Source organism: Neofelis nebulosa, chromosome 18 (genome assembly GCF_028018385.1).
Source record: "Neofelis nebulosa isolate mNeoNeb1 chromosome 18, mNeoNeb1.pri, whole genome shotgun sequence".
Taxonomy (NCBI): domain Eukaryota; kingdom Metazoa; phylum Chordata; class Mammalia; order Carnivora; family Felidae; genus Neofelis; species Neofelis nebulosa.
Genome location: NC_080799.1, coordinates 41,705,955 through 41,727,832, shown reverse-complemented (window position 1 = coordinate 41,727,832; position 21,878 = coordinate 41,705,955). Strand labels below are relative to the sequence as shown.

The window sequence follows — 21,878 nt, the reverse complement described above, 5'->3', positions numbered from 1 at the left end:
AGCCGCTCTGGCGCGCTCCCTCAGAGCCCAGGGCCCCCTGGAAACTTGCGTCACAGCCACCTCTTCCCACATGTAACTTGGGGCCGACTTCGGAGGCCGGCCAGCCCCCTCCCTCCCTGCCTGCCCAGTTGGCCGCCTAGCCCGGGCTCTGGAGCCTGGGAATCCCGGAGCCGGGGTGGAGAGAGCAAAGGGGGGCGCGTCGGGCGCCTCAGATCCTGAGGCTGCCTTACGAAACGGGGGCCTCGGTGGGGAAAGAAGGGTGGAGGCGGGCCAGGACGGCAGCGGCCACGGGAGCAGGCTGCCAGCGCGGCCCGGAGGTCTGGTGGCTGCTGCCGGGTATCCCCCTATTACCCACCCCACCCCACCCCCTTTCCCCCTCCGCGGGGAGGCTGGACAGACGCAGATGGAGGGGCTGCCGCCTCTCATTCATGGCTAAACCAGTACGGGACCTGCTCCTCCGCCAGGGTGCGCTCTTACTACGGGTGATGGCCCAGGGCGGGGAGGGAGGGACGCCGTGGTGGCCAGCTTCCGCCCCCCCCCCCCCCCAAGTCCCCTGCCCTGGCTCCTGGAGGGTTGGCCCCGGGCTCAGGAAGACTACGCCTGCCTTGGAATGTCCTCCCCCCTGCCCACCGCCTTTCCCAATCCCATCCGCCTTCAAGGTTCCGCCCAAATCGCGCCTCCTAATTAAAATATTGCTACTAATAATAAGTTAGTTATTTGGGGAACTATTATTATTATTAGATTTCGCGAGCACCTTGTAGATTTTTGCTTGCATGTTTTCTGATCCTTGCAGCAACCTGTTGGGCAGTTTCTCTAAGTACAGATCCCAAACCACTTAACATCATAGTCCCTGGAAAGCCTGTGGGGACAGGAAATGTGCTCAGGAAATGATGACTTCCTGGGAGGCAACATAGGATACAGGGCCACATAACTACACACGGAGCAAAGTCTGTGCTGCCTCAGTGGATGGATGGATGAATGAATGAATGAATGAATGAGAGCTGGGAGCAGTGTGTTTGTTTACCCCTTGCCCCTCTCTTACAGAACTGCCTTGGTGGAGCCTGGTAGCTGTCACTCAGACTGGCCTGGCCATTTCTGCCAAAGGTGCCAAAACTGCCTGCTGGGGGCTCATCTGCTCCTCCCCGAGGCCTGAAATACCATCCCTGCCCCAACCACCCCACTCTAACTCCCTCCCAACACTTCGCCCTCTTTTCCGAAGTGACACAAGCCCTCAAACTCCAGGCTGTCCCCCATTCCCAGGACTCCCAAACGGGGTCCACTGTGCCCTCTGCAAAATTCCTTAGAGCCTCTACCTGAGTCTCCAGGTGGGCAAACTTTTTCTGTAAAGGGCATTTAAAAGTTATTTGTAATGGTTTCCCATGGCTACTGTAACAAATTAACACAGAGTTTGGGGCTTAAACCGAAACAAATTTATTCTCTGGAGGTCAGTAGTCCAAACGGGTTATATTTGGCTAAAATCATGGCGTCAACAAGGCTCGTTCCTTCTGAAAGTTCTAGGGGAGACTCCTTTCCTTATCTTTTCCAGCTTCTAGAAGCTGCCCACGTTTCTTGGCTGGTGGAGCCCCCCCCCGCAGGAGGTCACTGCAACCTTCGTTTCCATTACATTTCCTTCTCAGACTCTGACCTTTATGATGACCTTGAGCCCACCCAGATAGTCTAGAACAATTTCCCCATCTCAAGATCCTTACCTCAGTTGTATCTTCTTCAAGGCCCCTTTGGCCACATAAGGTAACGTTCACAGCTTCCACCGCTTAGGATGTGAACATCTTGGGGGGGACCATACCATTCTTAGTTCAGGGGCCATACAAACCCTGGCAGAGGTTGTGATATGCCCCAGCATTTCCACTCCCAGGTATGTATATGTACCCAAAAGAATGAAAACAGGGACTCAAACAGGTAATCACATACAAGTGTTCACAGCAGCGTTATTCACAGTAACTAAAGGTGCATGCCCCCTGTGGTCCCGCAACTGATGAGAGACCATAAGCAAATGTGGTCTATCTGTACAATGGCATGTTATTTACTGTTAAAAAGGAATGAAGTGCTGATATGTACTACAGCATCGAGGAACCTTGAAAAGTAAAATAAGGGGCGCCTGGGTGGCTCAGTCGGTAAAGGCGGCCGACTTCGGCTCAGGTCATGATCTCGCAGTCCGTGAGTTCGAGCCCCGCGTCGATCTCTGGGCTGACAGCTCGGAGCCTGGAGTCTGTTTCAGATTCTGTGTCTCCCTCTCTCTGACCCTCCCCCGTTCATGCTCTGTCTCTCTCTGTCTCAAAAATAAATAAACGTTAAACAAAAATTTAAAAAAAAAAAAAAAAGAAAAGAAAAGTAAAATAAGCCAGGATTGGGGTGCCTGGGTGGTTCAGCTGGTTAAGTGTCCAACTTCGGCTCAGGTCATGATCTTATGGTTCCTGGATTCGGGCCCCGAGTTGGACTCTGCATTGACAGTGCGAAGCCTGCCTGGGATTCTCTCTCTGCCCCTCCTCTACTCGTGCTCTCTGTCTCTGTCTCTGTCTCTCTCTCAAAATAAATAAATAAACTTAAAAAAATATAAACCAGGGGTGTCTGGATGGCTCATTCACTTAAGCGTCTGACTCTTGATTTCGGCTCAGGTCATGATCTCACAGTTGAAGGGTTCCAAGCCCCGCATCGGGCTCTGCACTGACAGTGCAGAGCCTGCTTGGGATTCTCTCCCTCCCTCTCTCTGACCCTCCTGCTTTCGCTCTCTCTCACTCTCAAAAATAAATAAATAAAAATGTTTTTTTTAAGCCAGGATACAAAAGATCACATATTGTATGATTACACTACCATGAAGTACCTAGGGTAGGTAAATTCACAGAGACAAAAAGTGGATCAGAGGTTCCTGAGGGGGGTTGTGAGGTGGCTGGGGGTGGGGAGGAAATGGGAGAGTTCTTGCTCAAGGAGTATGTTTCTGTTTGGGGTGATGGAAAATTTTGGAAATAGTATTGATAGTTGCACAACACTGGGAACATAATTGTTGCCAGTGAATTGTACACTTTAAAATGGTGGCAGGGGGAGGCATCTGGGTGGCTCAGTTGGTTGAGCATCTGACTTTGGTTCAAGTCATGATCTCATGGTTCCTGAATTCGAGCCCCATATCAGGTTCTCTGCCGTGAGCTCTGAGCTCGCTTTGGATTCTCTGTCTCCTCTTTCTCTGTCCCTCCCCCATGGGCTCCCCCACCCCAATAAATAAATAAATAAATATTAAAAAAAAAAAAGAGAGAGAGAGAGAATAGAGGCTCTTAATGGGAATTAAGATTTTACAAAAAATAATAAAAAAGAAAACCGTGGAAATGGCCAACTTTATACTATATACCTTTTACCATAATAAAAGAGAAAATGGGGACACCTCGGTGGCTCAGTTGGTTAAATTTCTGACTCTTGGTTTCTGCTCAGGTCATGATCTCACAGTTTGTGAGATCAAGCCTCACATCGGACTTCATGCTGACAGTGCAGAGCCTGCTTGGGATTCTCTCTCTGCCTCTCCCCTGCTTGTGCTCGCTCTCTCTCTCTCTCTCTCTCTCAAAATAAGTAAACATTTAAAAAAAATAATTTTAAAAATAAAAGAGAGGGGCGCCTGGGTGGCGCAGTCGGTTGGACGTCCGACTTCAGCCAGGTCACGATCTCGCGGTCCGTGGGTTCGAGCCCCGCGTCAGGCTCTGGGCTGATGGCTCAGAGCCTGGAGCCTGTTTCCGATTCTGTGTCTCCCTCTCTCTCTGCCCCTCCCCCGTTCATGCTCTGTCTCTCCCTGTCCCAAAAATAAATAAATGTTGAAAAAAAAATTTTTTTAAATAAAAGAGAAAAATGGTCAGTGGGCTAGATTTGACCCATGGGCTATAGTTTGCTTGACCCATAGACCCTGCCGATGCATTGCCCCTTTATGGTCTCACTTCCCTCCTTACCCTCCTTACCCAGTTTAGAATTCACAGCCCCTCAATGCATTCCTTCCCTTGCATGCCTAACCGGCCTGCCCTGCTCCCCAACCCCCCCCTCGCTTCAGCCAAACACCCTTGAGAAAAGGAAATCCCACAACCTAGTTGACTGATCTTATTTTCAAACCCCCAGTGGAGACTTCTATCACCCAGGTCTCTTCTTCCCCCCACCTTCTCCTCTTTCAAGACCGTCATCACCTCCCCACCTCCTCTCCTCGCTCAGCTTCAGGACTTCGGGTCCTGTTGCTCTGAGAACAGGGATCCGACTTGAAGAGAAGCCCCACACACTCCTATTGCTGCCTCTGCCTTCCTATCTGCACCTGTAACCTGCCACGCGGTCCCCGGCCCCTGTCTGGAAGAAGGTCCGTGCCCCGTCCGTGCATGGAGAACCCCTCCAGGAGGATGCTTTGCAGACGTCTCCCCCGCAGCTCTCCTACAGTCCTCACCGTGTGCCCTCTATTGGACCGTTTCCATCACTGAGAACAAGCTGTGTGATTCCCATTTAAAAAACAAAGCAAAACAAAACACCCACAACCCTCCACCCCTTCCAGGCTACCGCTCTCTCCCTGCTGTTCTTTACAGCAAAACTCCCTGAAGTGGGTGTTCCGTTCCGTTCCCTCTCCCCTTCTCTCCTTACTCTGTCTGGGAAAACCACTCTTGTTGAAGTCACTGGTGCCCCCTCCCAGGAGCTGTTTTCTGTCTTCATTGTATGTAACCTTCGTGAAGTTGTTTTTTGCTTGGCAGCTGGGACACCCCCACAGCCAAAGTCCTTGGACCCCTTCTCTGTCTACCCACTCCCTGCTTTTTGGATGATAGGATTCCAGAAAGGGCCAGACGCCGTATGGTGTGGTTCAGAATCCGCATTCTACTCATCTGTAAAAGAGGCTGCAACAGCCCTAGCTTACAGGCTATTGCAAGAAGTCTGGGATATACCCGGCACGTCGTAGCATTAATAAGTGGTAGTTGCCGTTATCACTGATGCCAGGTTGCCACGGGCAGCAGTAGCCAGCGGCATCTGAGCTGGACCTGTGAGAAAGACCAGGTTTGGTGGTGACGTGCAGGGGAGGGACAGAGGACCGCGAGCTCTTTCTCCCTTCCTGCTAAAATCTGCCACAGGTGAAAAGGAACAAGTGTATTGGAAGGTTCTTTGCTGTGCTTTACAGTAGATGCCTTCACATAGGATCAGGTGGTATGACCCTCAGCCTGCAGACCACTTGCCCTTTAAAAGGGGCGGGGTGTCAGGGCGCCTGTGTGGCTCAGTTGGTTAAGCATCCAACTTCGGCTCCCGCTCCCATCAGGATCTCATGGTTCACCAGCTCCAGCCCCGCATCGGGCTCTGTGCTGACAGCTCAGAGCCTGGAGACTGCTTCAGATTTTGTGTCTCCCTCTCTCTCTGCCCCTTCCCTGCTCATGCTCTGTCTCTCTCTCTCTCTCAAAAATAAACCTTAAAAAAAAAATTTAAGGGGGGGGGGTCTCTGTAAAGACTGGAATCAAATAACTGCTTAGTGGATGATCTGTGTTAGAAATGCAGACCATCATCTGCAGAGCTCACAGACAGCTGTCCCACCTGCAGCCGAACTCTGGCTGCAGACCCTGGGCACATAGTGCTCTGGAAAGCAGGCATGGGGAGGGGGCCGGCTTGGCCTGGAGCAAAGAGCTGTGAGTGCAGTATGACCTAGGACAACTCAGAACACTGGCCCTCCTTCTATGTTATCAAACATGAGCCCACCGAGCTCCCTCCCTCTCCCACTGCTCCCCTTCCCCCAGCCCCACCCCCAAATTCCAGGTGGAAGGGGTGAACGAGTGAGTCAGCAACAGAATACAAAAAGTGTGGTCTATCCATCCAGAAGAGTATTAGTCAGCCATGAAAAGGAATGAAGTACCAATACGTGGTACCACATGGATGGAACCTTGAAAACATGATGCTCAGTGAGAGAAAGCTGTCACAAAAGGACACAGAGTGTATGATTCCATTAAGTGAAACATCTAGGATAGGCAAATCCACAGAAACAGCAGGTAGATGAATGGTTGCCAGGGGCTGGGAGGAGGAGGAAATGGGGAGTGCCTGCTAATAGTTAACAGGGTTTCTTTTGGGGAAGATGAAATGTTCTAGAATGGAACATTCTAGATGGTTGCACAAATTCTTTGAATACACTAGAAACCAGTGTATTGTACACTTATTTTTTACTGAAGTATAGTTGACACACAATGTTACATTAGTTTCAGGTACACAACATAGTGACTGGACAACTCTATATGTTATAGTGTGCTCACCACTGAATTGTACACTGTATTGTTTTACTGTTTATTCATTTTTGAGGGGGGGGGAGGGGCAGTGAGAGAGAGAGACAGAGGATCCGAAGCAGGCTCCACGCTGACAGCAGAAAACCCGATGCGGGGCTCAAACTCATGAACTGTGAGATCACGCCCTGAGCCAAAGGTGGACACTCGACCAACTGAGCCACCCAGATGCCCCTGAATTGTACACTTTAAATGGGTGAGTTGTAGGGTATGTGAATTATATCTCAATAAAGGTAACAAACAAAAGGAGTGAAGTACAGATACATACTACAGCATGGATGAATCTTGACATCATGCTGAGTGAAAGAAGCAAAAACAAAAGGCTCCAGAGCATAGGATTCCGTTTGTATGTAATGCCTAGGACAGGCAAATCCATAGAGACAGAAAAGAGACAAGAGGCTTCCCGGGAATAAGGGGGAGTCAGGGGGAAAGGGGGAGTGACTGCTAAAGGGTACAGGGGGATTTCTTTTCGGGGTAATGAAAATGCTCTAAAACTGATCACGGTCATGGTTGCACAATTCCGTGAATACACTAAAAACCACCCCATCGTACACTTGAGATGGGTGAACTATATGGTATGTGATTCTCTAATACAGCTGTTATTCAGACAGACCCTAAAGATGCCCACAAGTCCAGGGAGTTCCAGAAATCACACCCCGCCCCCGCCCCCCGCCCCCGCAGTGGGTTTTCAGAGTGCCTTTCTTCAGCCACAGCGGGATCTGGCTGCTGACAGTGCCACCAGCATAGCCCTGGTCACAGCAAACACTGCTCTGTCTCCTCTCATCCCAGGCTGGCTGGAAGCTTGCATGAGGGATGTGGGATGTGCACCGCAGCCAGCAGGACGGCTGTTGCAGGTTTGAACCCCACATAGCACCTGTGGGTGGGGGCGGGGGGGGGGTACGATAGATTTTTGCCTTTTTTTTAAGTTTATTTATTTATTTTGAGAGACAGAGAAAGTGAGCGGGGGAAGGGCAGAGACAGAGGAGGGGAGAGAGAATCCCAAGCAGGCTCCACGCTGCCAGCTGGAGCCTGACTCGGGCTTGAAATCCCGAACGGTGAGATCATGACCTGAGCTGCAACCAAGAATCAGACTGTTAACTGAATGAGCCACCCAGGCGCCCCAGATTTTTCTCATTTTAAAATTTTTATCCTGCCTGTGTCTGGAATTCTCCTCTTCTCTTTGGACCGAGGATGTGTTCGTTTCCTTCTGCTGTGTAACAAGCTTCCACAAACGTATTGGCTTAAAGAGCACCCACTTATCATCGCTCAGTTCAAGAGGTCAGATGGCCAGGTAAGGCATGACTGGGCTCTCAGCTTAGGGTCTCACCAGCTGAAATCCAGGTGATATGAGGCTACGATCTCATCTGGGGCTCTGGTCCTCTTCCAGGCTCACCGGCTGTTGGTGCAATTCCATTTCTCTCAGCTATAGGACTGAAGTCCCCGATGTCTTGCTGGCTGTTGGCTGGTGACCGAGCTCAGCTCCTAGAAGCCATCCCCTCAGGTCTTGCCCTGTGGCCCCTCAGCTCAGATGGCTGAGCAACAGAAGCTGTCTCTTACGACGACCCGTCTCTCACTTTGAATCTCTAATTTCCTCTTCTACAGGCAGTGGAGAGAAAAGTCTCTGCTTTTAAATGTTTTATTTATTTGGGGTGCCTGGGTGGCTCAGTCGGTTAAGCGACCGACTTCAGCTCAGGTAATGATCTCACGAACTGTGAGATCAAGCCCCACGTCAGGCTCGGTGCTGGCAGCTCAGAGCCTGGAGCCTGCTTCAGATTCTGTGTCTCCCTCTCTCTCTCTCTGCCCCTCCCTCACTCATTCTCATTCTCTCTCTCTCTCTCTCTCTCTCTCTCTCTCTCTCTCTCTCTCTCTCAAAAATAAATAAATACTAAAAAAAAAAAAAATTAAATGTTTTATGTATTTATTTTTGAGAGAGAGAGCACAAGCAGGGGACATGGGGACAGAGGATCAGAAGCGAGCTCTGTGCTTACAGCAGGGAGCGCGACGCGGGGAATGAGCTCACCAACCTGGAGATCATGACCTGAGCTAAAGTCGGAAGCTCAACCGACTGAGCCACCCAGGCGCCCCAAAATTTCTGCTTTTAAAGGGCTCCTGATCCAAGCCTGGAGCCTGCTTTGGATTCTGTATTGCCCTTGCTCTCTGCCCCTCCCCTGCTCACCCTCCATCACTCTCTCTCTCAAAAATAAACATAAAAAAGACTTTTGTAATAAAAATAATAAGGGGTTCGTGACTAATCTATCTCAGGGTCAACAGTGCCATACAACATGAGCTAATCATGGGAGTTACACCGTCCGCACAGGCTCCGCCCACGCTCAATGGGAGGGGAGGGTCCAAGGGCAAATGTCCCTGGGGGTCTGCTACCACAGAGTGGGGAACGAACACCAGCGAGGTGCCCCGAGAATGTTGAGGGACTTGTCTAAGGATATCTAGAGAACTGCAGATGAACTCAAACAGAAACCTAAGGTCCTAACCCTAATTCGAGGCTTCTTCCTCTACACAAATACGCCCAGGAGCTGGGGAATGCACCAGATGGCCTTTTGAGCCCCGGCCTGCTGGGCGAGGAGGTGGGGGGTAGATACCAGCTGTTGAAAGCAGGGATGGGGCTCCTTAGAAGCAAAATGCCCCTGCCACGGAGAAGATCCTGAATGCTCCCAGGAAGGCCGAGTTAGAGTCAGACGGCCCTCCTGGGGTTTGGAGCAAAGCCCAGCATCTCCCCAATGCCCTGGTCTCCTTTACTAGCCTAGACAGGGAGATCTCCAGGTCAACGAGGCTAGAGTCCCCCAACCACTAGGGGGCGCCCGGCCCACACGACGCTTTGTGTGCAAGCCTGGCGGAATACAAGGTAGGTACTGGGGTGGAGGGGCAGACTACCTGCCTCCCCACACCCCCAAGGCTCTGCAGACCCAGGGGGCTCCAGGCTTCTATAGGTGCCTTAAGGCCCTGGCCTCCCAATGCCTGCTTTCTTTCTCCAGCTAAATCTGATTCATAAGCAAGCCCTTGAAGGGGCCGAAGTCCATCTCTGGCATGCACCCCTATCCCCACCTCCGGTCTGGTTCCTGGTGTCCCGAGGCCTGACACTTCAGCACACTGGAGCCGGCTCCTGCCCTCACCCCCACTCTCCCTCCATCAGTGCGCCCTGTCCTGGACCCGGTCAGCACCCAGCTCATTCCCTCACACTACATGGGGAAATTTCACACCCACCCCCCACCCCCACTGTTAGGGACTCCTCCCCTCCCCCAGGGAAATGTGGGACCTTACACCTAGCCTGGGCCCTTCCCACTGGGGAGTTCAGGGTGAAATGGGGACGGGGCCCTCGGGGCCTCTGGACAACATTAAAAGGAGAGCAAGTCAACCAAGAGGGGAAAGGCTGAGCAGAGGCACACAAAAATCCAGGAAGGAGTATTTGGGGTTCAGGGAAAAGGTACACAGCATAGGGCACAGGAAGTGGACAAATAAGGATGCTGTTGAGCTCGGGGAGTGTATCCAGCATCCCTCTGGGCAGCCAGCTCTCCTCTGAAGGAGTGGACAGAGGTGGGGGACAGAAAGCAGGATTTCAAGTCCCATGTAAGGATAGAAAAGGATGGGCTGGGCTGGGCCAAGTCAGAGGATGGACAGAGGCCTGCTCTGGTGACAACGCAGACCTGGGTGGGCTGCAGGAGCAGCTCTCCCCGGGGAAGGGTGGGCTCAGAGCCCAGCGTATGGAGAGGCACACGTGTGTGTATGTGTGCATCAGTGGCCGGTGCCCCTGTGGCAGCTGCTGCTCTGGCGGCTTTACTCCCATTCTGTCTGGTCCTCACTATGGCACCTGAAGTCCCGTGATAGCCTAGGAACTTGCCCAGAATCATCCCAGATGGTCAGAGCCAGCGCCTGGCTCCCTCAGACCCCTCACGACCGCCCATGCTCCAGCCTCAAGGATGGTTTTTCCCGGTGGCCTCAGGACTCGAGAGCTCACCTGGCCAGATAAGGCCAGGTGCAAGAGAGGAGCCTACCTGGGTGTGGTGAATGATATGGGGCTGCGAGGGAGAAAACGTGACAAGGTCAAGTACACGGTGAGAAAGAAGCCACATTCTGTGATCAACTGTCACTGCCCAGACAGCCAAAGGAAGAAACAACTCCCAGGGGTCAGGACAGGCTTTGGATTCAAATTTGGGCAGACAGAGAGGAAGGAGAAGAGATGAACATTCCAGAAGGGGAACCAGGCTGGAGCAAAGCAGCTGGTCTCCTCCTCCAGCACCTCGGGCCAGTGAGCCCCTGCTGTTCATCGCTGGCCGTGGCTGCCAGCACCAGCACACCTGGGGTTAACTTCCGTCTGGTGCAGTGGCCTCAGCAGCAGCAAAAGCAGCAGCACAGGGTGGTGCCAGTAACTCAGAAGCTGCTATGTGAGAAGCAGGAGGAGAGGGGCAGGGCCAGGAAAGGCTGAAAGGCTGAGCCACAACAGCAGTGAGAAGAGAGGGTTTCCCTGGCAGGACCCTGAGGCTCCACTCTCGCGGCCAGGCCAGAGGATGTCCTCTCGTCCTTGGCGCATATCCCCTCAGTACGTTGCCCTTCCTGCCTCATGCCGTGGGCCACCACTTAGGGTGGTCCACAGTCATGGCCGGTATCCAAGCCCTCGGGCCAGGGGGCAGCAGGTCTGTGCTGCAGCTCTGGGGAAGGGGCTGAGAACCGTACCCAGGCAACCAGCAGAGAACGCACTGGGCCCTGCGGTGCAGCTTTTGCCAGAGCAGGGGGCGGGGAGCCGGGCAGAGGGCAGACTGGGGCGAACGGGAAGGTTCGGTGGGGTCCTGACCTCGGAGGCCCGGCCTTGACATCCCCCTCCTTGAGCAGAACTCAGTCACAGGAGCCTCCCACAGCTCCAGGGGCAAGGAGACACACAAAGCTCCCTGTCCACTCCCTGGGCTGGCTGCCAGCCTGCCTGTGCAGTGAGGTCCAAGAGGAGACTGTCCCTTCCCACGAGTGTGTGAGGTGCTGGCTACAGAGGGAGTGCCTCATCTCCCTTGCCTTGATCAGTCCTCATCCACCATAGCACTAAGTCCACAGGTAGTATCCACCACTACCAACGAGCACAGGCTCAGACAAGTGAAGAAAGTTGCCCAAAGGGGTGCCCGGGATGACTCAGTCAGTTAAGCGTCCAGCTTTGGCTCAGGCCGTAGTTTTGCAGTTTGTGGGTTCGAGCCCCACGTCGGGCTCTGTGCTGGCAGCTCAGAGCCTGGAGCCTGCTTCGGATTCTGTGTCTCCCTCTCTCTCTCTGTCCCTCCCCCACTTCCCCACTCACACTCTGTCTCTCTCTCTCAAAAACAAATAAACATTAAAAAAAAAAAAAAGAAAGAAAAGAAAGTTGCCCAAAGCCACACAGTCAGAATGCCAGAGCAGACTTGAACCTGGGCTTGCCTGACTGGCACACTTACCTCTGTGCCACAGGAGAAGGTGGGAAAAGCAAAGTTCACCAGCAGGTGAACACGGGTCTATGTGCTAAATCCAAGAAAGGCAGCCCCGGGACCCCCAGGAAAGCAAGGACTGATGCTGAGAGCAGCATCCAGAGGAGGCAGGAGAAATGCCTGGTCCCAGATCTATGGATGAATCTGGGGGAGTCGGGACCTCCCATAACCCCCGGGTGCGTCCCCAGAGCAGGTGAACAGATCACAGAGTGCTGTGCGGCTTGAGGTTTGCAGGACCCCTGAAGAGTCAGCAGCATTTACTGAGGGGCAGTCCTCAGCAAGGCTCCGCTAAAACTGAACAGAAACACCTCGCAGGCATCACGGGATCCTGCTGACCAGGAGCGGGAGAATCCCAGGGCTTCCAGCTGTGTGACCTTGACTCACCTCTCGGAACCTTGGCAGCCTCATCCGGAGGCGGAACATACCAGCACTGACATTCAGGGTTTCTATGAGGATTAAATGAGGTGTTCCTCAAAAAGCACTTAGTTTGAAAGCCTTCTCCTTCACAAAAGCATTGCGGGATTGTTCGCAAAAGGTAGAAACAACCCAAATGTCCACGGATGGATGAAAGGATAAACAACTTCTGATCCAGCCACACAGTGGAATATTATTTGGCCATAAAAAGGAATGGGATAGAGACACCTGCTACAATGCGGATGAACCTCAAAGACGTGGCGCTCAGTGGGAGAAGCCAGACACCAAAGGTCATGGTGGTATGCTTCCATTTACAGGAGATGCCCAGAACGGAGACCGAAAGCAGGCTGGTGGTCACCAGGGGCGGGGGGAGGGAGGAGGCAGAGGCCCTGATAGTGGACTCAGGGTTTCCTTTTGGCTTTGTTTTGTTCTATTCTATTTTTTTTTATGGCAGTTTTAAGCTCATAAACCATACTGAGCAGAAGGTACAGAGATTTCCCACACACCCGCTGCCCCCACACATGCACAGCCTCCCCTATCCTCAACACCCACCACATGAGCGGTCCGTTTGTTGCAACTGGTGAACCTATAGGTGTTTCTTCTGGGGATGATGAAAATTTTCTGGAATTAGATTGTGATGATGTTCACAACTCTGTGAACATACTAAAATCCACTGAATTATACACTTTGAAAGGGTGAGTTTTGGGGCACCTGGATGGCTCAGTCGGTTAAGCGTCTGACTTCGGCTCAGGTCACAATCTCACGGTTGGTGGGTTCGAGCCCTGCTTTGGGGCTCTGTGCTGACAGCTCGGAGCCTGGAGCCTGCTTCAGATTCTGTGTCTCCCTCTCTCTCTGCCCTTCCTCTGCTCACGCCCTGTTTGCCTCTCAAAAATAATAAATAAATGTTAAAAAAAAGAAAAAGGGTAAAATGAAAAAATAAAAAGGTGACTTTTATGGTATGTGAATTACATCCCAATTTTTTTTAAAGCACTTGGTAAGAGCTCAGCAAATGCAGTTCTCATGACTTTGTCCTTCAAATTCTGAGAGTCTGTCCCATAATGAAAGAGACAGGATGAACGTATTTTTAAATGCTCAACATCCAGCAGGGAACTGGGCAGAATGCTCTCAGCAGATTTAGGGCGCACGGGTCATGGACGAGTCACCAGTGGTAGCAGCCACCGACTGCCATGTCATCTCTACGCAGAGGCCCTGAACACGTGGCTGTGAAAATGAGAATAACCCAGGAGCACGAGGCTGGCAGGAAACGCTTCTTCCCTAAGAGGAAGTGAACAGGCCACAACTTGGAGGACTTGAGTTGTTCAGTGGGGACAAGGGCACACGTGGACTTGTGCAGGCTCAGAGGTGTGACACTGAGGAGGGCTCGCAGGGGTGGAGGGTGCCAAGCTTAGGGTGACACAGCCCTTCTAGTACTCTGCACGCCCCATGCAGGTGATGGGAAGTGCTTTACTTCAGGTCACAAGCAGGTGCAGAGTTTACAGGAGGCCTGCTCTGTGCCCTCCCAGAAGCTCCAGATTTCTCCTCAAGTGTCCAAGAGGCTTGAACTACTCTGGGCACGAGGCATCCTCTTCTTTTTTTTTTTTTTTTTTTAATTTTTTTTAATGTTTATTCACTCTGGAGAGAGACAGAGGGACAGAGTACGAGTGGGGGAGGGGGAGAGAGAGACAGAGAGAGAGACAGAGAGAGAGAGAGAGAGAGAGAGAGAGAGAGAGAGAGACACGGAATCCGAAGCAGGCTCCAGGCTCTGAGCCATCAGCACAGAGCCCAACATGGGGCTCGAACACACAAGCCGTGAGATCATGAGCCGAGCCCAAGTTGGACACTTGGCCCCAGGTTCCAGGGTTGCAGGAGAGAGACCATACAAGATCAGCAACTCTAGTTCAGGGCAGAACCCCTCACGCTCAGTGTCAAATGACCAGACACACTGATAATGTGGCACGGGAGGGACGGAGGCAGCTACTCCTTAGAGACTAGACTGGGCCCTTCCTCCAGCCACAGCCAGAGCTGAGGGCATGCAGAGGGGACTCCAGATGAAGGTCTGAGCCCACAGGCTTCTCCCTTCCTCCTGCCACCCCTCTCTGGTCCCTCTTGCCTCCATCCTCTGTCCTTGTGTAGTCCCCAACCCTCTCTGGGGAGAAGCCAAACAATACAAACGCCTTGGAGAAGAGAAAGGGCCAGGCCTACTGTGCACACATGCACACACACGTGCATACACACACATACACACACACGCTGCCCTTTCAGACCACAGAGATCTAGATGGAATCATAGAGAACCTACATACAGGGAAGATAAAGGGAACCAGTTAGCCTCAGCCCCTCCTCTGGGCCAGGAAGGTGCCAAGGGATTTGCACGCACTGTCTCCTTCAATCCTTAAAAGAATCCTATGAGATTTCAAAGACGAAGAAAATGAGCTTCTGAGAGCCTAAGGAACCTAGCCAGTGGGACACCCAGTAGGTAAAAGACAGAAAGCTAAGCACAGTGCCCCAGAAGCCAGTCCTATAGAGGGAGCTTAGCAGGGTGGGCGTGTGTGCAGTTTCTGCCCAGCGCCTGGCATTGGCTCCTTTGGGGAACCCCTCACTCCCACTTTCTCCATGTGGTTCTAGGGGTGTTGGCCCTATCCCGGGGCAAGCTCCTGAGCCAGGCTTGTCCAATCAGCATCTGGGGTGAGCTGGGACCCGGAGTCTCCAGACTTTGCAGGAGCCCCAGGGAGAGGCAGGCTGGGAGTTCTCAGGCTTCAGGAAGCACTGGCCGGAAAGCAGAGCAACACAGAGGACACTGGGCCAGGGGAGGCGAGCCAGTGTCCCGGTGCTGTTGCTGAGCACTGGACCAGCTAAGGCCCTTGGCTTCTGCAGCTGTTAAGTAACTGGTCTTTGAACCCAGCTCTGACTGCAGACCTCAGGCTTCCCTGCCCCAGGCTGTTCCCACAGAGGATCTGGTAGTTCAGGGCCTGGGTCTCAGCTGGGGATGGGGCCTCACCTCTCTCCCAGAATCCTGGGGTGGGGCCGTGTTGGACTCTCTGGGCCTCCTCCTAAAGCAGCTCCATAGCTTAGTTTGACCTTCAGAGTTGGCATCTGCTTGTAGGAATCTGTCTCTCTCCTCCTGGAATTCAGCCGCCAGATGTCAGCTCCAAGGCGGCAGCAGTGGCTGCACAAGGCTCCCCCCAGAGTGAATCAGCTGCATTCCAAAGGTGCAAACACAGACGCCACACCCTCAGCAGCCTGGGGCTGCAGACTTCCTCCCCAGGCCCGCCTGCCTGCCCGGCCCCCACTCCTGCTCCCCTCCCCTTTCGCCTCTTCCCAGCCAGACCAGGCCTTGGGCTTCCTTTCCAGAGACATTCTCCTGGAACTGCAACAGAGAGAAAAAGAAAGCCACTGGGGCCGGGAGACACCCTGATCTGCTCTGCTGACTCTCTCTCCTGCAGCGAGCACTGACCAGCCCAGACCTCCCCCAGCTGTTAGCGGCAGTCATGGGTTCATCCATTCAGCAGGTATCTGAGCACCTACTATGGGGACGAACAAGATGTGGACAAGCTCCTGGTGTCGTGGAACTCAGCCCAGCACGAGTCAGACAAAATCGGGTCCACATACAGAAAACAATTCCAAGGGTGGGAAGAACTATAAAGGAAAGACAGAAGGGTTGCAAAAGATGACAAGTGACAGAGGGAGGGTATTGGGGTAGGGGCCTCTCTCAGAGGTGACTCATAAACAGAGGTCTGAAACGTCCTCTCCAAAGCACTTTTCAGTGATCATTTCACGAGAACTACAGCATTGTGGTCCAGAGAACCCCTGGCACTTGGCAAGTTCTTTTTGTTTTTTATTTATTTTGAGAGAGAGACCATACAAGAGCAAGGAAGGGACAGAGCAAGAGAGGGAGAGAGTGAGTCCCAAGAAGACTCCACATTGCCAACTGTGGAACCTGACGCGGAGCTCGAACTCAAGAACCATGAGATCATGACCTGAGCCAAAACCAAGAGTCACGCGCTTGACTAAGCCACCCAGGTGCCCCCACTCACCAAGCTCTTGAGGTCGCTTCCTCAGGTTTCTATCAGAATTAATACGGGGAGGTCCGCCTATATTGCTTTAATTAGAGCTTTGTTGAGATAGCATTCACATATCATGCAATTTACCGGTTTAAAGTATACAAAGTATAAAGTATACAAGTATTCGTGGGTTCGAGCCCCTTGTCCGGCTCTGTGCTAACAGCTCAGAGCCTGGAGCCTGCTTCTGATTCTATGTCTCCCTCTCTCTCTCTGTCCCTCCCCCATTCATGCTCTCTCTCTCAAAAATAAATGTTAAAAAAAAAAAATTTAAGTATACAAGTCAACGGCTTCCAGTTGTGCACAATCAATTTAGAACATTTGCAACACCCCAAAAAGACACCTGGCACCCACTAGCATTTACTGTCCATCACCACACCCCCAGTCCCCAGCACCTGCTAGTGTGCTTTCTGCCTCTGTGGATTTGCTTATGCTGGGTGTTTCCTGTCAACAGAATCACAGTATGTGGCCCTTTGTGTCTGGCTTCTTGCACTTATGCTTTCAAGGTTCATCGGTGATGGAACAGGTGCCAGTGCTTCTGTTCTTTTCATGGCTGATAATACTCTACTGTATGGATGGACCACGTGGTTTTTTTTTTTTTAATGTTTATTTATTTACTTATTTTTTTTTGAGAGAGCACGTGTGCAGTAACGGGGGAGGGGCAGAGAGAGAGAGAGGGGAACAGAGATTGTGAAGCAGGCTCCGCACTGATAGCAGAGAGCCGAATGTGAGGCACAAACCCACGAACCAAGAGATCATGACCTGAGCTGAAGTCACACGCTGAACTGAGCCACCCAGATGCGCCGGACCATGTTTTATTTACCCGTTCATCAGTTGATGGACATTTGGGTTGTTTCCACTTTTGGCTGTTGTAATGCTGCTGTGAATACCTCTACACGTTTTTGCATGGACATACGTTTTCATTGCTCTTGGGTATATACTTAGCAGTGCAATTTCTGGGTCAAGTGGTATCTCTATGTTGAGTTGCTGCCAGACTGGTTTTTTTTTTTTAAGTTTATTTATTTATTTTGAGAGAGAGAGAGAGCACAAGTGGGGTGAGGCAGAGAGAAAGGAAGAGAGAATCCCCAGCAGGCTCCGCACTGACATCACAGAGCCTGATGTGGGGCTGGAACTAGCGAACTGAACCGTGAGATCACGACCTGAGCTGAAGTTGGATGCTTAGCTGACTGAATCACCCAGGCTCCCTGCTGCCAGACTGTTTTCAAGTGGCTGCACCATCTGACATTGCCACCAGCAGTGTGTGAGGGCTCCGATTCCTCCCTATCCTCCCCAATACTTAACTATCGTTCCTCTTTTGTTATAGCCATCCTGGGGGGTGGAAAGTGGTATCTCACTGTGGGTTTGACTTACAGTTCCCTAAAACCTGCCCTGCGGTGCCCTGAGCTCTCCCTTTCCTTCCATACTCATGCTACCCCAACCCCTGAGTAACCCAGTCCCTTCAAACCCTACATCAGGTCCTGTTTGATCCACCTCCCTTCTCGTAAGGGTCAAACCTATAGCCAGCCCAGTTCAGCCAATGTCTACCACTTGAGGTTTCAAGTACAAGAAACAGGGGAGAGGAGAGAGGGGGGGTCCTGGTGTGTGCCCCCAGGGCAGACAGGGAGGAAAGCGGTCCTCAGGCAAGTTCTGACAGGAGGCCCTACACATTTCTTCTATCTGTACCCCACTAAAATCTAAGCTCTCCTGCATTGGGCTCTGTGCTGACAGCTCAGAGCCTGGAGCCTGCTTTGGATTCTGTATCTTCCTCTCTCTCTGCCTCCTGCTCATCCTCTGTTTCTCTAAAAAAAAAAAAAAAAAAAAAAAAAAAAAAACATTTAGAAAGAAAAGGAAGGAAGGAAGGAAGAATAAGTAAATAAAATAGTTTTAAAAAGTAGTTAGAGGGGCACCTGGGTGGCTCAGTTGGTTAAGTGTCCAACTTCGGCTCAGGTCATGATCTCGTGGTTCCTGAGTTCGAGCCCTGTGTCGGGCTCTGTGCTGACGGCTCCGAGACTGGAGCCTGCTTCTGATTCTGCGTCTCCCTCTCTCTCTGCCCCTCCCCTGCTCATGCTCTGTCTCTCTCTGCCTCTCAAAAATAAATAAATGTTAAGAAAAAAATTTTTTAAAAAAGTAGTTAGACATGGGAGACAGAGGTGCAAAGAGACCAGTGCCTGGGGTGCCAGGTAGATGGCATGGTCAGGAAGATGAGAGGGTACTAATCCTTTTATCAGGAAAAGCATGCAGAAGTCAGAAGTTCCCAGCAGGAAAGCCTGGCTACTGGATGGCTCCCTTAAAAATGGCAGGTGCTAGGGCGCTTGGGTGTCTCAGGTCATGATCTTGAGTTCGTGAGTTGGAGCCGCACATCGGGCTCTCTGCAGTCAGCTCCGAGATTGCTTCAGCATCCTCTGCCCCCTCTCTCTCTGCCCTCCTTCGCTGATGCTCTCTTTCTCTCTCAAAAATAAACTTTTTTTTTTTTTTATGGCAAAAAAAAAAAAAAAAAAAGGCAGGTGCTGGGGCACCTGGGTGGCTCAGGTGGTTAAGTGTCTGATTCTGATTCTTGATTTCAGCTCAGCTCATGATCTCACGGTGTGTGGCCTCAAGCCCCGCATCAGGCTCTGCACTGACAGCGTGGGCCTGCTTGGGATTGTCTGTCTCCCTCTTTCTCTGCCTGCCCCCTCCCTCCCTCTCTCTCTCAAAAATTAATAAACAAGTATTTTTTTAAAAACAGCAGGTAGTTTTTCCCCTATCAGGGTGTGCTGCTTTGGGAAGGAGCCATGTAGAACCCACACCAGCCAGACCACCTTAGGATGAAGGTGTGGCCAGGTTCCCCTCAAATCAGAGTCTATTTGGAACAGCTCAGTGGGCTAGCCTAGGGGAAACCTCAGGTCAGCCCATAGAAAAATCAGCCTGGCACACCCCAGAGACTGAGTAGAAACACTAGGGATTGTCCTGAATAGAGATGGGTGTTCCCCTGGCTATGCCTCTTTGACACACGTCTAGCAAAGGAGGTCCAAGGACACAAGCTCAGGGAATACCACAGGCAGACAGGAAGCCGGTATAGAGCCCAGAGGGCTGAGGAGGTAGGCACAACCTGGGGCTGGTGGAGAAGCAGCTCAGAGGTCTCTGTGCAAAGAACTGCCTGAGGGAAGCTCAGGACAGGGAGCTCAGAAGAAAGTGGGTGACGTAGGGCGGACGGCTCGGCTCTTCGGGGAAACTTGGCAGGGGAGGGCTGGAGACAGGGCTATCGCTTGAGACGCCATCATTTATTGTAAACAGGGGAGAAGCTGTGCTGATGACAGCGCTCCAACAGAGACTGGGATGCGTTTAAATCCAGTCATGGAATCCAGCCCACACCAGGCTCCGCTCTGCTAGAAAGCGCTGGAAGGGAAGGGGTTTCTCATGGCTGCCCGGCTGGGAGGTCCAGGCCGAGTTAGAGGACCACATGCATCACAACCATTTGGGAGCCTGTTAAACATGCAGACCCCTGGGCTCTGCCTCAGACATAGTGGGACAGCTGGTTAAGTTTGAGAACCTGCTGGGGCTCTAAGACTCAGAATATTGCAGAGAAGCACAAGTCCGCAGGGAGGGGAGGACCAGCTCAATAGGAAACAAAGCACAGGGAGCGACTGTTCACCACAAGCCCCCGTCCCCGGGGGTTACTTGAGGGGACCTGCTCACATGTCGTGGCATACTATCACCATGATTCTCAGACCTGTCTCCCTCCACCTGGGCACCCTCACACTTGGAGCCCACCTGGTCAGTGGCCATAACTCCAGCTGCCCCCTTAGTTCAAGGCCAGGGCACGCAGATGGGTCCCAGGTGCCCAGGTGGACTCATTCGCCTGATGGGCCCAGCTCCAAAACCAAAGCCCCAGACTTGACGAGGAGGAAGCCCCAGCTGGATGGCCCTGCCGGGCGTCAGGTAAGGCGTCTCTGGCCGCACCTACACCAGTCCCTCCTGAGAAAGGACTCATCTGGCCTAGACACAAAGGCCTGGGGACAAGGCCGAAGGACTGCAGAGCAGAGAGGAAAGAAGAGCTCAAAGCGTCTCTGTCCCCTTTGGTCATGATCCCCACAGAATGTGTGTGTGTGTGTGGGGGGGGGGGGGGTGCGGTGTTCTCCAAGCCAAAAGTAAAGTATATCCCCTCTGTGGGGATGAATCAGCTCCCTGAGGCACAGGATTCGGGAGTCCAACAGTCCCATCTTTGGCTACTTTATAGCTGTGCACTCTCAGGCAAATCACTTAACCTCTCGGAGCCTCTTTCTCCTCTACGAAATGCACCTAACAGTAAGTCCCCCTGTGGACCCGTACCATCAGGACTTCTGACTGACTGGTGACCTGAGGCTTGGACACAGAGGGTTGGGACCCACTCCTAACCTCAGGCCTACATTTCATGCCACAGCCCCAAGGCCAAGTCTGGAAGGTGTGTCCAGCCGAAGGAGTAAATTGCATGATTTGCCATCCCTGCCCCCAGTAGAAACCCACAGGCCTTCCTGGAATCAAAGGCACAGGCAGACCTACCTCCTTTTTCCACATTTCCCCCCTTCCCACAACAGAGAAAGCAGTTCGTAGAGAACTCAGATTGGCAACCCTGAGGCCCTCCCCCCACCCTCCCCGCCACGGGCAGCGGTCAGGGAATCCGCTTGCCAGGGCAGACTTGGGTGGGTTTCATGCGTACGTTTTCATTGCTGCAGGCTCACAGGGAGGTTTGCGTGATTCTGGTGGTCTGCAGTCGCTGGTGAATACACTCGGCCTGCCTGCCTGGCACCGCAGGCACTGCCTTTGTTACTGCTCGGAGCACTCGGCCATACTGCCCCCCTTCCCGCCCCCCCCCCCCACGCCCCGCCCCAGGCTCTCGGCCTTCCACCCTCCCTCTCTGAAGCCACTTGTACCTGCTCCAGAGCCTGGAGGGGTGACAAGTGCTTCCCAGACGTGCTCGGAGGCACCCACTACACCCTTGTCCTGTGCACTGATTTGAGGCTGGGTTTCAGAGCCCCAATTGCTGGGCATACATTACAGCAGGCTGGCTTTTAGGGCCGACTGTTGGCAAAACCGGCCCTGCCTGCCCATCCTTCATTCCAGGTCAGTCATCCCCATTTCCGTTTAGGACTCTGGGAGGAAACTGAAGTCCGGCATAGAGGACCTGTCTTGGGCAAGGTCACCCCACCCTGGGTCTCCTGGGTGTGTTTCAGGCAATGACCTAAATTTCCTTGGGCTCCAATGCTGTGTGACCCCTGGGCAAGTTATTTAACCTTCCTGAACCTCATTTCCTCTCACATAATGGTACTGTCCAGGTCCCGGTTGTCTCGAGGAATGAAGGAAATTATATGCATAAAGCACCTAGCGCTTTGCCCGCTACCCGTTCCACACTTGAGCTATTTTATCATTCTTCCACCCTTTTCGTTCTCCCTTCTCTCCACTCCAGCCACACAGGCCTCAGTGCCCTGGGGCTCCTGAAAACCCCTGGCATAGGTTTGCTCCCTGGCTTCTCCTCAGGGACCCTGCCTAGTCGGCTGGTTGACGCGGTCCCCCCCGTTGTTCGTTGTTCAACCTCGCCTTAACACTCTCTCGGACATACTGGACATCCTACTGAGTCACCCCGCTGGCCTCTCTCGCCCAGGCTTACGTTCGTAAGCCCTCTGAGGGCAGGGCTTTCGCAGTACGGCCCACCCAGGGGGCGAG

General features: G+C 52.6%; 1 protein-coding gene across 1 annotated transcript in view; it reads right to left on the bottom strand.

Moving 5' to 3' along the window:
* The window catches only part of TFAP4 (transcription factor AP-4), a 28,239-nt gene extending 12,869 nt beyond the window's left edge, over positions 1-15,370 (bottom strand). Inside the window, exon 1 of the mRNA XM_058710164.1 lies at positions 15,140-15,370. Coding sequence (XP_058566147.1) covers positions 15,140-15,234 — 95 coding nt within the window. The 5' untranslated portion in view covers positions 15,235-15,370. The remainder of the gene's footprint in view (positions 1-15,139) is intronic.
* Between the last annotated feature and the right edge of the window lie 6,508 nt (positions 15,371-21,878).